Here is a 17,659-nt window from a genome sequence, read left to right on the forward strand (position 1 = left end):
TGCCTTTGTTGAACTGACCATCTAATTTGTCTGGGGTGCTCGTACAAAGAGTGAACCTGAAGGCAATACGCCGATCTTACGAACCAATTTGTTGACTCAATTAACACACAGTGGAAAGAATTAAATAGAGGGTAGGCACGGTTGATGAGCATGTGGCCCAACCCCAATAACCCGTTTTCAAGCTTGTTATGAATATTCGAGCCACCAGCCATGTTTAGGAAATGCTGTGATGTGTAATTTCCACTTCAATTACATCGGTTAGCCGCTATTAACAGGCGCCTCCGTCATCCCGTTGTCCAATGGAGATTAAATAAATGCCTCCCTAAAATAGAGGCCTCATTTTTTTTGCACTCATTAAGAAAATATGTGGTTAGCTCGGGTCACAGTTTCATACCACATTCATACCGTCAGGGTGTGAATAATTTTGGACTTGGCTGTAGGCCTATCATTTTTGTAGATAGTTATTTTTCTTTGTGGCTCCTGCGTGGGATTCAAATAGCCAGCGGGACCCCCTGCTGGTGTTACTCCATCATCATCTCAGTGCCTCTTTGTTCCTGTTTGGAAAAGTACAAACTTTTTTTTTTAATGTTTGCTGTCTGACCAGCTGTCCACTTGGACTATTGTAGCTGATCATTTTACACACTTAGTTATTTCCGCCAGTACTTTTAATGACATTTTAGATTATTAGTAGATGACATTTTGCAACATCAGGTGTTGGCTCACTATCTGGCAAGCGTCACTCAGGCTTAGGCATACCAACTGCTAGCATTTGATCAACAATAGTACAGAAAAAGAGCGCCTGATGTAAATCACTTACCAAGTGGCTTTCTTAGTTTGCTACCTTACTCATATATTTGAGCAGGATAACTGCCACCTTGTTACCATTTGATGGATTCTCATTTGTACTCAACAATGTGGTGTGCTATACAATTCTTCCTATCCGATTTACCTCAGCAATTTTCTTTAATCCGGGTTGATATCTTGGTATATTATTGCATACCACCTGCTAGCATTTCATCATTAGAATTAGTAGGGGAGACCGGGAACAGTTTTAACACGGTTCAGTGGTAACACTTAAAATGAAAACGGCATTTAGAGCTAAGAGGGTTCCTTTCACCCTGTCTTTTTTTCATTACAAGGACTGCTTTGTAATTGAACTCATCAAACATCTATCATATTAGCTTTATGTCTGGTTAGCTATATTTCATTGAGATTGTGCATAGTAATGTTTTTGCTGTTAGCACTAAGCCAAGCTAGCTCATTGCTAATGCAATCACGGACAGGTTCAACAAACTTGCCTGCAGTAAATTATAACTTTGATAAAATTATACAATTTACCGCAAGCTAAATTTGACAGTACAAAGCAGATTTTTCTGGGAAAACCAATTGGCCATACAATCCAGCCACATTTGAGGAATTGGAATTTGCACTTTAATAGGTAACTGATCCTCCAGGTCAAACCCTGAGCCAACTTCAGCTCCATCTATGAATCAAGGACCACTCTCTCCCAAAGAAGCACAACAATGAACCTTAACTTGAACTTTCGACCCTTACCAAAAGCCAGAAAACAGAAACTCCCTGAAACAAAAAGGAAAAGGACACAAACGACAATAACTGGCACACCTGTCAAAATGGCACTGGAAGTGAAGATGAGTTATGACTTCTGAGAAGGTGAAACAGAAAATAAACTTTCACCAAAAGAAGTTAGGTCGTTGTCGCTAGTGCGCAGTGGCGACTTTTCAATATTTCTATTAATCTAACATTATTGAATGAAAAAAACAGTTTTGAACCAAAAGCTTTCAATTTCTTAAGTCAATACCATGGCCTTCACAAATTTACATTTCACACTACAACTGACCCAGACCGTGAGGTTAATTATAACATTTCACTTCTTTTATTTCTGATCAAGTCACATTTTCTTTTTGTGTTGCATTTATTATTAGACACTTGAAGGTATTTTTTATAGCAGTTTGAACATACTTGGTCAAAAAGAACTCAAAGTTAGAGACACAAATACTACAAAAATATACAAATTTTAACGGATCCTTTCTACCTTAGTGCTTTCCCTACTTGAGTTCTTATCTTGTTAAATTTAGTAGACTTTTCACAATCAGGATTTTCTGGGCTGATCGTCATGTTAAAAAAAAATGACAAGATACTGTATGCCCATTTAAATAACCTGTTTATTTAGTGCATTGATGTATACTGTTTAAGGCGTACCAACAAATGTATTCTCAAGCATTTTTAAAAATTATTTTAAGAAATCTTTGCAATGAGCCAAGGAAGGAAAGGGGGGAAAAAAGTCGAATATTGTACCTTTTTTTGTTAACTATCTGAATACAATATAAATAACATAAAGTATTGCTGGAAATAATTTCTAACTAAGTAATAATTATTATAATGAAGAATATGTGAATTTGTGTGCCCATTAATGGTGAACACATGCTACTTAACAGTCGCATAGATCTTTATTTGTTTCACAAAGATAATTTGCAGAACTTTAAAACTGTATAATTGTGGACAACGCAATGGAGTTAATGGAGTTATGCTGTCTATTTGCGATAATGCATCTGCATTTCAATGACTGCGGAGAAGCAAGTTTATCAGTTAAGCAGATATTTTCAGATATGGATGTCAAGAAGCAGCAAATAACAAGCCGGGGCAAAGCTCAGCCTCCACAGAACCAAATCCGTCATTCCGGCTCAGCGAGCACGACGGGCTCCGATGTGCGCTTCCTCCATAGCGGCCAACTTGGTTGCATACAAATGGCGCCTTTGTTGTCTGTACATGAGAAGCGTGACCACAGGGTGACTACAAATGAGCAGCGAGCATTTATTTATTTATTTATTTCATGTCTATTACTTTTATGTGTGTGGTGTCAGTCGGAGTAGCTGAAAATGAGTCCCTCCGTCAAGGGCGGGAGTCCTGACATCATTGCCATGCATGGTCAGCCAATCAGATCGAGCAAGGAGGCGGGATCAGCACGGGGATAATAAAAAGTCATATACAGTATAAAAAAAAGAGAATAAGATAAATCATTTAAAAACTTCTCCATGATTTTGGAATGAATGACCCCAAATTAGTCACCAGTCAATCCCAGGGCACATGAATCACTTTAAGAGTTTTCTGAGACAATAAGCATTGAGACCATTTCAGAGTACTGTGTGTTCCCACACAAACTTTGTAGCTTGCGTTTCCAACATGGTCGTATATATGAATAGACGATGAAAAGGCCGCTCGCAGCTGAAGCCAGAGGCCTGCGATGGACGATTGTGGCTTCCAAATGTCTTAAAAAAAACATGAGCCAATATTTATTTATATTTATTTCATTATATTTATTACTTATTTATTTGTAGATATTCATTTTTTGTTTTGAAACAAAAAATACTACATACAATAGTTAATAATTATATCTAATTATTATAAAATAAATGTATGAAATTAAATTGAATACTTTTCCATCCTTACGTAGGAACTCTTAAATTTGCACAATTGTCATTGCATCAGCATCATCGCACTGCTGAGACCCCTTACATTGCTCAATGTATCTCTGTCCCTATGAATATATGTCCTAAATGCATTTTTCTGTTTGCTGCAGTCCTAGAGAGACTCCAACGACTAGTGAAAAATTCCATGTGCGCTTTGAAGCTACTCTGCAAATACAGATGATTCTGATTCAGCAAAGTGACTATGCTGCCGCATCCATAACTAAGGCACAGGATAACTTTGGAATGCGTTATTATTAGGATAATTAAAATACAAATTCTAGTCATGGATCCTCAAATGTTACAATGATTCGAATACAAATGAATACAATGTATGCAAATTCAGTGCAGACTGAGGGAAGCACTGCAGCAAATGTGGAGTATAACGTTCGTGTGGGTGTTTATTTTTGCCTTTCCTGGCCATGCATCCTTGAATGTTACAATGACGCGAATTGATTTCAGACAGATAGTGTGACAGCAAATTTGAAGACTGTGCAGTATCACACCGAGGCACAGCAACAGGCAACGCTAATGTTTGTTTATTTTTGGGCATTTGCAGCCATTCATCCTCATATCTTAAAACGAGGCAGCCATTTTCTGTATGTTTTCTGTAAAACACGTTGTCATCTATCAGTGGCATCTGCATTGAAAATGCTCCTTTGCGACATTATCGCCTCTGCCTCTTTGTCTGTGTGCCCTTAAGCCCCCCCTCAAAAAAAAAAAAAACAACCTAAAATGGTGGAGGCGTGCCACAGTGGCTTCCGTCGGGAGGGGATGATCGAGGATTATTTGAAGCAGTCTTGTGCTCGGAAAGAGGGGAATATTCTCTACCCAGCGGCGGTGAATCCTATTATTCTGTTAGCACTTCTTTAGATGCAAAGTCAAACTTGGCTCTCTCGCTCTGCCTTGTGCTGTGAAATGGATTTTTCTTTGACTACGCGGCCAAACGTGAATGGATCCAACCTGTAATCTCTGCCACTAGGATTATAATAAATTAAGCGTGCCTCCTAAAAGGCCGCGGGACAGGTAAATTACACGACGTGAACCCCAGGTTTTATTAGCGCTTCGTGGCACCGGGGGTAAACTATTAGAAGAATGGAGCGTGCTGATGGAAAAGCATCAAATTAGGCAGAGTGAGAATTGCAAAAGCGTGTGTAGATCAAGTTTAAAGCCACACACATGGACTGGAATTAATTTACAGCAATATAGAGTGGCGAAAAACTAAATTATTTAAAAAATAAGAGGCTATTTTAACTAAAATCCATTGCACATTCAAAGAGTCCTATTTTCATGTAGAATGACTCGTTACATATTTATAAAATTTAGTAACCACCTTCAATTTAAATCATTTTTGTCCATTTGTTTGCAAGCAGACTTCTTGCTAGCAGCCACATAGAGAGTGACACATGACAGAACCACCAGATGTGATTCTGGGGTGACAATGTAATTTGTGGATAGGATGGAAGTGTTTTTCACAGTTTCCCAAAGTCCAACAAGTATAACAGAAAGTTTCTTTTAGTTTCCCCATTTGTTAGCTAGCAGCCTACTTCCTGGTTAAAGAAATTTGATATAAAATGACAAGATGATTTTTTCAAATCTAGTGCAGGGTTCCATTAAAAGACATTAGCAGATGAAAACTGAAGCCCTATTTTTTTATTTTATTTAAATATACTTTATATAGCATCAAATAATGTTAATCAAAACACTATTGAACGCATCCCTCCCATTTTAGTTTACCCTCCCTTACTTGAGGTTCTGCTATCAATTTCCACATCCCTCTAGCCTTCTTCTTCTTCTTCCTCTCCTCCTCAAGTGGGGGAGAAGCTTTATGCATTTAAAGAGCAGCGTGTTGGCAACACAAGAACGTGACGAAACGCTCAAATAAAAAGTCTTTATATGAATGCCAGTGCAGCTGCGGGGAATCTGATGGCTTTCCAGTTGCTCGTTTGCAGTCTCCTTAATCAAGATGCCTTGTTAAGAAAAAAAAGAAAAAGTGAATTACCATCCCTTCCATGCATTTTCTATGAAGATTGTGCTCATGAGGGAGTTCTGTGAGTTGGAGTGATTCCAAGCTGACACTCTGGAGCTCGGCGATAATCGATTTTCACATTGTTTTCCATCTGACAAAAAAAAAAGACCGTAAACATTGTCCAAGACACTGATCATTTGCATGTTGCAAAAACTGGGATTTATTTCGCGTACAATGTTTTTCTAGTTTGAAATGCACTGCAATTTTTCTTCAATAACAAATAGCAAAAAATTTTGTTTTTTTGGGGGGTGGAAATGATAAATAGCATTTGAAATGGAGAAAATTAATTTCATATACAGTACAAGGTAAGTGAGCTACAAATTTGGTCAGGGGGACAAATTAAACTGGTTAATAAATGTGTTGAGCTTTTATGGTGACCATTTTTAAATGTTAAAGTATGTATTTGATATACTTGATATTCAGCTGAAAGGGAATTTCTGATTGGGTGAACATTTGCACTTATTATAATTCTGGTTTTAAAAATGATGCCTGCGGTCTGGCTTCAATTGCATTGCTACCTTTTAACATCAGCGGCTTCAGCTATTGGCCTCGCCTCCTTTGGCAGAAATTTCAAAATTTCCACTGTGGCCAATGAAGCTACTGCAGAGGACTGTCATCACTGACTGTGTAGGTGGAAAATTGCATTGACATCACGTAATCTCCGAAAAACACAACCAGTCCTCAGCAAATTCTATCCCCTGAAAAAACGATCACCCCAATAGATTGGATTTTATGACTATAAAGACAAACTTTTCTTTATACAGCTCCTTCTTCTTGCACCACAAAAGACATCTGATTTTCTGTCAGAGTATCCCACTTTCGTGACTGATATCACTTTAAACAGGCACCATAAAGCTGGCAATTGGCGTCCCTCATGAATATGCATAAACATCTGGATTCTCCAATATGGTGTGAAATACAACGCCGTGGCATAAATAACTGCACATCAGGTGATGGATCTTCCTCCAGCGCATTATCTCGCTATTTGTTGTAGCGCGTTTGCCCTAATCGACCGTTTCCAGAGGGACAGTGTGTAATGTATAAGGGTGGTAATTCGTATTAGCAATTAGCATCATTAGAGTGGAATATAAGGTGGTGGGGGGATGTGGGCGGAGGTTCGTTTGCCCTGCTCTGCTGAGCTCTGATCCCCTGTGGTTCACTACTGGATCTGTTTCATAGCAAAGAGCAACAATGTGAGTCCATTATTTTCACTTAGCGTTGCTGCTTTTAATTTTTAATTTAGTTGCCATGTCTGTCCTGAGTGGACCCACGTAAATGTCTCAACAAGTCATATCAAAAGAAACGCAGTTAAACCCCCCCAAAAATTGGACTATATATTTTTTACTTAATTCAACCACCAAAGCAATTTCACTAAGCAACATGTAATTTGGTAGATATATTTTTTTTAATCATTTTTAGACCCACAAAAACATCATAAGAAGCCATGCCTGAAAATATACAGGAAATTTGCCATTCCCAAACTGAACTAAAAACTTATTAATTTAGATTTTTTATTTTAATTTAGCCGGCCGCCAAAGCAATTTCACTTACAAACCTGAAATTTAGTAGACACATCTATCATTTGTAGGACCACAAAAACATGTTAAGAAACCATGCCTAAAAAAGATTTTTTTAATTCAGATTGTTCATGGAGTCTGCCCGTTATGAAATTTTAATTTTGAAAGGTTTGTAGTCTGCCTCAAACAATCAAATAACTTAAAAATGTCTCTAAGAAATTGTACTATTTTGATGCTCCTTTATTCATTTTAGCTCCCGTAAGTGTCTCTCGCACTCTTGTTACTCCTTCGATGCCGCTTGTGTGCTCGTTGCTGCACGTCTGTAACCTCACACTTAGTCCTTCGGCTTAGTGTGGATACCAAAACCCTGCCACACATCTTGACCAATCACAGGCGACTTGAAAACAAAAAGAGATGAGTAGGCAGCTCCCATCGTTCGCGCGTCCAAGGTCTCATACCTGAACAACCTCCTCGTAGGGAATTGACTCAGTCGCCACCAAAAGTGTGATCACATCTCCAACGTTAGAGAATGAAACCAAACTGAGCTCAATGATGGGGATCCTGTTTAATATAATTTATATTCTAACAACGCTAACACGATGTGCAGGTTCTGTTTTACCTCCACAGCAAACATTACAAGCCATCGTAAAAAATGTGATTGTTTCTTTGAAGGTGTAATAAATGTTTATTGGACTTTTCGACGATGCTCATTGGGTTTTAGTAGATTTGTGTACCCCTGTAACATACCGTAGTTCCTCACAAATACTTCTTCCTTATTAACTGTAATCGCATCATATCCGACCCAGACCTCCTTTAGGGCCGACAATATCCATTTTCAAATTTTTTCCTGATCCAAGCTCCACCTTTCCACTAATATATGTGAGGATTGATTCGGTAGTTTTGGCACAAACTAACAAATAGTCATCTTCCCTGGAAAAGGTCATTCCTGAGAGCTCTAGTTCATCACTAAGTAATGAGAATGTTCAGTCCTCGTCACTCAGAACCAGTGAGATCCACCTGCGGGAATCTATTCTCATCACTTCATATAGTGCATATATAACCATTGCATACATTATTCAAGCGTTCTTGCTTATTGACCTCTGCCAAGGACATTTGGATGGCCATTCATCCTGACAAAATTGGCCAATTGCTGCTCAGAAATTGAACGTAAGAAAGCGCAGGAGGATGGCAGAAGAGGAATGTGGTGGAATGTATTCAGCGAGGAGCTTAATGACACCTTCCCGCCTTCTAATGGAGCCCAAGACTGATGGTCTGAACACTAGAACTTTGAACTTTTGGCATGAGAGTGTGTCAGACGACTCGCATGTGGAAGAACACATTACGCTTTGGTGCAGAGCCACCATTGTTCAGATGCCAATGTATGGGAAGAAAAATACATTTTTTAATTCTGCAGATGAAATCAACATTCTTTCGGTGTGCATCTGTATGTGAAGGGACAGAGATAAATTGATGCATGTAAATAATTGTGGCTCTTACCGCCGTTGTCCTTAATGATGGAATGCTCCATCCTTCACAAGTCACTTTCAGAGTCTCGGCCACATTTTGTGAGTCGTTCACCACAGAAGCGAACAAGAGACTTCTGAAGGTCGGACTACACTGCACCTTTCATCTAGTCAGCATTCAGCAGATAAACTCACAGCCTGCTGTGTGACAGGTAGTTTGGCCGGGGAACTTGAGTGAATTTGGATTGTCATTCATTCGGGAAATAACCGGGGAAAACATCAATTCCTAACAGACGAGCCCTTGAAAGGCTCTTTGTCATTATTATTGCTGCTGGTGCACCAAACCACTGTAATAATTGCCCCCGCAGGACCGCTGTGTCATAACATTGCAGCTTGTAGTATTTTTTTTTTTTTAAACTTCAGAAATGGAGGAAGACAATACACACCTAGCATTCAGTTTGACAATTCCATGTGGAAAATATCCAACGAGGTTTGGAAAAAGGATGGTTTTACGACACACAACCCCTCCTTGATTATTTAGAGTACAGTTTGTTGATGCACATATAGAATGTTGACATAGTTGGAATGCTCTGGATTGGCACAAATGGCAGCAAATACACCAAATACTGGCAGTTTTTTTATATACTGCAAAAGAGGGGGGGGTAATTCATTTTGTAGAGGGGCCACATAAAAAATCAGAGCGCTGGCCGAGGGATAAGCCAACACGCTAAGCTTCACGTCTGTATTATTTTTCTGGTATTAGAAAATCTAATTGGTTTGTTTCAATAAATTGCTACGTGTGTAGATATGCTATGCGTTGGTATAATTGGAAATATAAAATTATAAGCGGTCAATAAAATTACATCTTTACACTTTGAATATTGTAATATAAATTTTGTGCCCCACCCACCAACTCATGTTAGACATTCTTAGTTAGGACTGTCAAACGAATACAAAATGGGAATTATGGTAATATTGACAGTGGTGTATCATGATAGGGTGACGACTTTTAATCCGCCCAATAGGTACAGTGAGTGTATGAAAATGTAGATTTGCATACAGTATTATTAGGCCAAATATTAGAAAATTAGAACATTGTTAACATTAAGAACTTTCTGAGCCTCTTTCGCAAAATGAGTAAAAAACAGACCACGTACGAAGCCTGGTCTGTACAATATGCGGCGAGCCTTACCCTTTTTTTGCAGTAACTGAAACTTCACGTTTGATTTCAAAACCAGTTCAGTAATTTGGTGTGTACATGTAATAATATGATCCCACGATTTGGTTTTACAGTGAGCACAATGTGGCTGACCGCAAAAATAACTTGGACACACTTGACAGTATATTTTAATTTCACTCAACAGTAGCCACTGTCAATATTTGCACATGAGGTTGCATGGTGTAGTATCCAATTCAGATATTACTTTTATCATTATTATTATCATTATCATTATCACACACCATTTTATTACACTCCTGATATTACTGCTGATGTTTAGTTATAGTTGTGTGTTTACATACAATGTTGCTGACTAGTCTTGGTTCTATCCATATTCAGTCTTTAGCATACACATATCTATTCATTCATGTCCTGTTTGCCACTCAGATAAAATGAAGCTGTTCAGAAGTAAGAGTTTAATTCAGTCACAGTCGAAGTTATTTCCCAGTCATGCTCTATAAATGCTACAGTTTTAGGAAGCATTTTAAGAGGACTATAGTAAAGAAACTTGCTGATGCAACCTCTTAAATGTGAGTGGTGCATATACTTTCTAAGGCACTCTGCAAGTTATTACATTTAAAGGTTACAGTGGCAGAGCGGCAGCGGCGCAGTCGTCTCTTTTAGCCCATGCGACCAGAACAAATGTATATGGGTTCAATCGCCTTGTTATTTATTTATTTTTTTTTTAAATGGTCTGCGTGTGTGCGTGTGCCGGTCGCAGGCGTTTGGACGGCGTGGTGTTCGACTGCGGCTGCAACATCCGCTGGATCCAGCTGTGGCAGGAGCGAGGCGAGGCCAACCTTCACACGCAACAGCTATACTGCAGGAGCGGAGCCTCCAAGATGAGGCTGCACCACATGTACATACAAAACTGCGGTGAGTACGCATGGAGGCTTGCTTCGTGGTTAGTCTATGTCAATGCAAAACCAGATGCTAGGGTTTTCTTCAATATGTTTCGATACAGTATGCACAGTCACAGAAAGACATAAAAAAAAAAATTATTTATGTAAAAGTAGTGCTTCCCATTTTTCATTTACCCGAGGGATCCATTTTCCATCAGAAAAAATGTCATGGCTCACCAAATTAAAATGTCACACAATGTCTGCATACTGAGATAATGACAATTTCGTCTGAATTTATTTACAAATTGACTTAGTGTGAAATCTGGGCCTGTTTAATTGAAAACAAAGCTGATCTACTCACAGGACGCCATGACTTATTCATTTATACAAATTGCAACAGGTTCATACGCTGTTTATTGTACCTTCTGCCATCTAATGGAAGGGCTTATATTTTTTTCACCTGTCACTATATGTCGCTTAAAAATGGGCAATTTGCGCCATCGTGGGTGTCAACAAAGTCGACTCCATTCGCCAGAAATAGAAGTGTCTCCTCTCATTCCCTGTACATGTTGCATGTGATTAGACATTTAATGCAGACCACAATAAATCCCACGTATGAAAATCTGCATCATGAGCCACCAAACAAAAGCATACAAGTGTACGAGCATGAAGACATGTCAAAGCACGCGAGACTAAAGGGGAGCAGTGACGAACTGTCGCTTGGATGGAGTCAAAGGCGGCGTGGCGTCACAATGACTCATCGCCAAGCGTTGGCGCACAGCCATTTGTTAATTTTTTTTCTTTATCAAGAGGCGAATCATTGATTCAGTGTGAAAACGTGTAAACAGAAGCGGCGGCTGGCATGTATTAATAGGAACACAAATAAGGCTCTTATTTGTGTGTTTGCGTGTGTCTGTGTGTGTGTATAGACTTGCCAGAGATCAGCGTGAGCCACAGCAGCGTGTTAGTGATGGAAGGCGACAATGTGACAGTGAGCTGTAATGGATCCGGATCACCCCTGCCTGAAGTGGACTGGACTGTCAACGGCCTCAACTCCATCAACACACACCTGGTATACGCACACACACACACATGCCTCTAAATAAATAGTATACAGTATGTATTTCACTGGAGTAGTTCAAGGACGGGCATGCTGAGAAAAATAGTTCACCGCCCCTTGACTAATGCCTTTAAAAAGTCCTGTATAAATTCACACCCACAGTGTATAAGCTAAGTGAGTTGCACTCATGCTCATTAATTAGCGCTCTCCAGTTAATTAGCATGAGGTTAGCTAAAGCCTAAGGGACCCGTGTCTCACACACACATTGCAGCCCGCGAGGCCCCTGACCAATTTTATTTGGCTATGCTCATCCCAGACACCAGGTTTATTGGTTAAAGGTTGAAAAAGTATAGAGCAGTAGCTAGGCAGATGGATGGAGGTGTTAGTGCATAGAGATCGCTCGGTACAGTAGATAGATTAATAGGCTGGTCCATATGTTGATATGATGTACTTATATACTCGGTGTTAGATCGGTAGATGATAAATGGTAGATGGCTGTACAGATGGATAATAGATAGATGATGAACAGATCAGTGAGAAGATGGATGAGGAGCCACGTAAGACAACGCAAATCCGAACCTGATGAATGACAAAAATGCTATTTCAGAAATGGAGAAAATATGTGCAAAATAACGTCTATTATTCATTTTTCATAATACATTGCATGCACTGTATAAAAGATCCATTTTCCTAACCCAACGACAAAGGGTTTGAAGCAAGCAACAAAATAACCATAACCTGTACTGTGATTTTCCAAAGCACAATCAAGCAATCTGTCTGCCTTCTAGTGGCGAATGGTGAAATTACAATTCAAAACTACAGTTGTCGCGTATTGGCAATTTGGCAGCCGCAAATGTTAACATTTGCCGTGTTTGTTAGATATTTTTTGTAACATTTTGCATTAACATTTTATTTTTTTCTAGATTTATTTCCCCTTTTACCCCCTTTTCGTGGAAAACGTTTATTGAATGCTTATCAGATTTTCTGAGGAGAAAGTATTAATCAAGGGCAATACCGGGCGGGCCGCCAGTTTGCCGTCTGTACTGTATGCAGATGAATAGATTGTCAAATATTGGTAGATAGAAGGTGGGCAAGTAGATATCCGGCAGATGGATGGATGGATATGTCGAAGGATGCATAGGAAAATGTTTTTTATCCCACATGCTAGCCAATAACAATCAACTCATGCTTGTCACATACTGTAGTTCAAGGACCCCCCTTTTTGTTTGCTTTTATCAATTTACGTTTGTGTGTGTGTTTGTGTTCAGTCCAATGTTTACTGGCCCGACATCCACTCCATCAACTTGACGCTGTTCAACATCAGCCGTGACGACAACAACTTCCAGCTGACGTGCATCGCTGAGAACGTGGTGGGCATGACCAACTCGTCCATCCAGCTCAACGTGCAGTGTGAGTTGAAGCTTCTTGCACATTTTGGTCTAGTGTGGACATGATGACCACATTCTTTTGGGTTGCTTAAATATCCAATATTATGCTGGATAACCTTTATGACTAATGTTGGTTTGACATTGACACAAATGGTCAGAAATGTCAAATTATGCTCTAATGAAGTCCTTCAAGGGAATTTGCACAAATGATCCCCAGACAGACAGAAAGAGATATCCTCGATATATGAGCAATGATAAATGGTGAATCTTTTTTGCTGATGCCATCTGCAGCGGACGCAGCATGCCATCAATGTTTTGAGGATCGCCATGAAGCTTTCATTTTATTCTTATTCTTCAGAGGCTGTGTGACACGCTGCTGAGCCGGAATCAGAGCAGCTTAGCGAGGGTTAAATATAGCTAGAGCAATGTGAGTCCCAATGGAGTGTGTCATTACAGCAGCTAATGAATGCACAGTGCGACTGCCGTGTGCTCATATAGTGACGCCTCATCTTCACGCTTATTGTGAAAATAAAGTTGACAGGCTTATAGTCAATGAGTGTGACTGTGAATCCACTAACAAGTGTTTGGTTTGGGTCGAACATGGCTGACCGGGACTTTATTGACTTATTTTCTTAACTGTGCGTGTTGGTATTGTATCTTTTAGATTCTGTATTTCAATGGGTGCCCCATATAGGTTGATGACAGCCTGCCAATGTGATTTCCATCGGTGTGGAAAGAGATGTTTATGACCCCCGAGGGAGGACATTTTGCTTTTAACATCACAAATATGCATGCATCACGTTCATCCATTAGCCTAAATCCATGCCAAGTGCTGCCCAATCGGAATATGTCATATTTCATACGATCCAAAGACCAAATTAACTATCAGGTGATCAATAAATGTTTTTTGTTGTGGGTGTCTCAACTGAATGTTGAGGCTTAAAAAGTGACATGTATTGATTGATATTTTGGCTTAGTTTTAACTGACGTAAAGTCGTTTTGAAAATAGAGCAGATATAGAATGAACAGTTGATGTTTAAGGGCTTGAGCGAGGGCTATGCAAATGCAATGTAAAAACCGGAAGCAATAATAATAACAATTAGGGCTGTAACATATTTTAATAATGATGGCCTTTTTCATGTTTATTTTCAATGACTCGATGAATCAGATAAACATTTTGAAAATGTCCATCCTTTATTCAAAAACAGAACCTTTCAAATTAAAACGAGACGCTGAGTAAATATCCCAGAGAGCTTGACTTAATCAATTATGAAATCTAAAAAAAAAGGTTGAACTTTCCAATAGGCCATAGACCAAAACACAAAAAAGTAATAAGTGAGTTCAAAATGTACTCTAGTTTAATCATTCTTCCCTTCTTTTTTAATTTCTATTGAAGGTGTTATATGAAGGTGTTCAGATAACCAAACGTTCATGGAAACTCAATACACTACAAAAAAAATAATAACGGAATAAAGGTTGATGTTTTCATTTTTTACTGTTTCATTTAATGATTAAAGAAAAGTTGAGAAAAGTCTCCACATCATTTGTAATCGAATTTCCAAAAAATCCAATAAATTATGCAAAAGCTAATCTCATCTTCCCATCTTCTCTCCACAACGTTGCAATAGACGTTCATATTTATGGCAAGGCAGTTTTGGATGTGGATTCAATATTAGCGAAATGGTAAATGGGCTGTCACTTGTAGAGCGCTTTTAAATGAGACAATTAGCACCCTGACATGCGTCAAGAGTCGGATGTAACAGAGAGAAGCCGGTCACGTTTCAAATTAAAATATTTTTCAGACACTAATAATAAACAGCCTGGAACTACTGCAAGTTTTTTTTTGTTTTAATCTTTCATCTGTGTGACCCGCCACGGTTCGGTCCTTAGTGGCCCGCGGACCGGTACTGGACCGCAACCCTGTGGTTGAGGATCGTTGGACTCCATTCAGTGAGTTACAGGCTTGAAGTAGAACAATTTTAAAATGTATTTTACAGTTGCTGGTCCCTTTTGCGAACGGGGTTACATGGACAGCTGTAAATGTGAATAAACACCAGCGTGCAAATGGCGGCATGTTTCCCAACCCGACGTCGCCTCATTATAATCCCATCCAACGAAAGGCCTACAGGCCTATTTGGCTGGCATCCGCTCCTCGCCCCAAAATGGTTGCTTTGATGACACTAAAATATGGAGAATCAGTTCCAGCAACAGCCCAAACCAACTGCAGCAGGTACATTTGGGATGCAATGAGGTGTTGCGCGCTTTGCAAAGCAAGTGTAACTGATGGATCTGATTAACAAGGACGGCGCCTGCGGCCTGCACGCACGCACGCAAGCAAAAAAGAAGAAATCAAACGAGTAACCGGCTGCGGGGAAACCATGCGGTTGCCATGGAGATGTTCCTCTGGCATCCTCGCAGTGCATACGCGATACGCCTCGCCTGTTACATAAGTCTACCCGGTGGAAATGGCCGCCAGCTGGTTCAGGACACGCTTGTGCGTTTGGGGACGGGAACTGGTCTCCAGTGCCTGAATGACAGAACCTCAAGGGGCCGTCTTCTCCCTCCCCGGATGCTGGGATTGTGTCGTCTCCAGGCGTTTCTTATTCTTCTTCTCCCATGTTGACACTCTCTGCCGGTGCCACAAATTAACTAACGTATTAATTTTTCACCGCATGCTCTGCTGGTAATTACATTTCCTCAGCAGTGCGAGAACCATTGTCTGTGGAAATGTCAGAAAGTAGCTCCAACCCGCACTGCGATTAGGGAGTGGCGTGATTGACGGCACAAATTACCGGCCGTCACATCTTGCCGTTCAAAAGGATGACTTTTTAGAGTGAGCGTATTGCAACTACAATGAGGGCTTTTGTTGTGCCATGCTTGCAAATAACGGTGGCACGGCGGACTTTTTCTTCTCTTCAATTCTAGTTTCAAGATAATTTGTGCCTTTCTGATGTGTTTCAATTTGAATTAGAAAGTTTCAATTACTTTTTAACAATAATATTTTTACTTTTTTTTATATTTACATTTTGGATGAAATGAAACAGAATTAGGGTTATTAGTGGCATGCTCATCTCAATTTATAAACTCAAATTTGATTTAAATGTTAAAATATTTTTTTCACTTTATTTTTGGAGAAAAACTAATTCAACTAAATTTTTTATATTACGCGCGATGCCTCGCCTGTTACATAAGTCTACCAGGTGGTAATGGCCGCCAGCTGGTATTTATTTTTTTTTAATTATTATTTTTTTTTTTTTTTAATGAATCAATCATTGTACATATACACTGTGGGACAAGCGTTGAAGAGGGTTCTTAAAGGAGTCCTGAGAACCGTCGGGCTGCGACAACACATTTGCAGAAGTTCCCATAGAAACATGGCCATCACATATAAGACGCGAGGCCGAACGTCGACTCGCTTTGACCAATCAAAGAGAAACACATTGTTATGTTGTTATGAGCTGACGCAATGACTCGTATTGTGTGGAATGATGCAGGAATGACAGCTCCAGTGAGGAAAAAAAAATGGATCGGTTGCTAACCGCTCCGTCAACAAGATAATTCGGAACGTACACGCGGCTTGCTGTCGCATTGGAGAAATGGCCTTATTGCGTGATTTTCACTTTTGTCGGGCACCCATCACTGAAGTCATTTTGCCAAGTGACAGCTTTCAAATAGAAATTAAAGAGAAAAAAACAATCCTTCCCTTTTGTCTGCCTTTGACGTCCCATCAGCACACAATCGCAGGCGGCGACAATGCGCACTCGACTGACAGTTGGGCTTTTCATTATTCATTTAGGTATCAATCAATTTTTGCATTCAACCAGAGCCATGCTTGGAAATATTGCATGAGCACTAAATCACATGATTAACCAATGTTGTAGTACCTCCCTGGACAGTTAGGGAAAAAAAACAGTTTCACTAATCAGCAAGGAATTAAAGATTTATTTATTATTATTCAAATAGCAAAATACCAAAAGTATGCCAGACACCATATAAACGCAGAGTCCGGAGCCGGAATCAAACCGTGCACCTCTGAACTGTGAGGCGGATGTGCTAACCAGTTGGTCACCGTGCCCCCCCAGGTTTCACTTATCATCATGAAATTTGGTGTATACGTCATATATATCTGCAGGACTCATGAAAAAGTCTGACAGATCCATATTCTTAAATATTCTGGAGATGCAGTCGAGCCCTGCTATTGGTGGTGGAAAATCTGTGTATAATTGATGACCAATGAATATATAAAAACAATATAAATGGGAAAAAAAATATGTGAATATGCAAATCCACGTATTCAAATTACTAATAAATTACTTGGTCAATGTAATTTGCAAAGCTTTTTTAGCCTATGCCATTTATTTGCATATCTCAACATCCAATCCAAGCATATCCAGAGAAGCTAATTCCATGTCGTTGGGTTTACGAATTAATCTTTAAAATGATTTGTTCTCCCGTGGTACTCATGTCGTAAACTCCAGAGATTCTGGGCAGAACGGCTTAAGTTATTTTAACACACGTACAAGCCAACAGTCTCCCTTGCAGCATGTTGACCCCAAAATGCCACGCTTATTAATAATAACCAGACACAAATGCACTGTTTAATAATAGCCACGTCTGAATGACAAGTGGCTGCTGATTTGGGTGCCGTGTGGCTGT

General features: G+C 39.6%; 1 protein-coding gene across 4 annotated transcripts in view; it reads left to right on the top strand.

The window, feature by feature from the left end:
- The window catches only part of ntrk3b (neurotrophic tyrosine kinase, receptor, type 3b), a 191,433-nt gene that overhangs the window by 88,933 nt on the left and 84,841 nt on the right, over nt 1-17,659 (top strand). For all 4 annotated transcript variants that reach the window (XM_088296412.1, XM_088296409.1, XM_088296411.1 and 1 more), the window contains 3 exons: nt 10,435-10,589; nt 11,485-11,627; nt 12,884-13,025. In XM_088296412.1, the coding sequence (XP_088152538.1) occupies nt 10,435-10,589; nt 11,485-11,627; nt 12,884-13,025 (440 nt within the window). The remainder of the gene's footprint in view (nt 1-10,434; nt 10,590-11,484; nt 11,628-12,883; nt 13,026-17,659) is intronic.

The sequence above is a fragment of the Idiotropiscis lumnitzeri genome, chromosome 5 (assembly GCF_059441095.1).
Source record: "Idiotropiscis lumnitzeri isolate Australia: NSW breed Sydney's pygmy pipehorse chromosome 5, RoL_Ilum_1.0, whole genome shotgun sequence".
Taxonomy (NCBI): Eukaryota; Metazoa; Chordata; class Actinopteri; order Syngnathiformes; family Syngnathidae; genus Idiotropiscis; species Idiotropiscis lumnitzeri.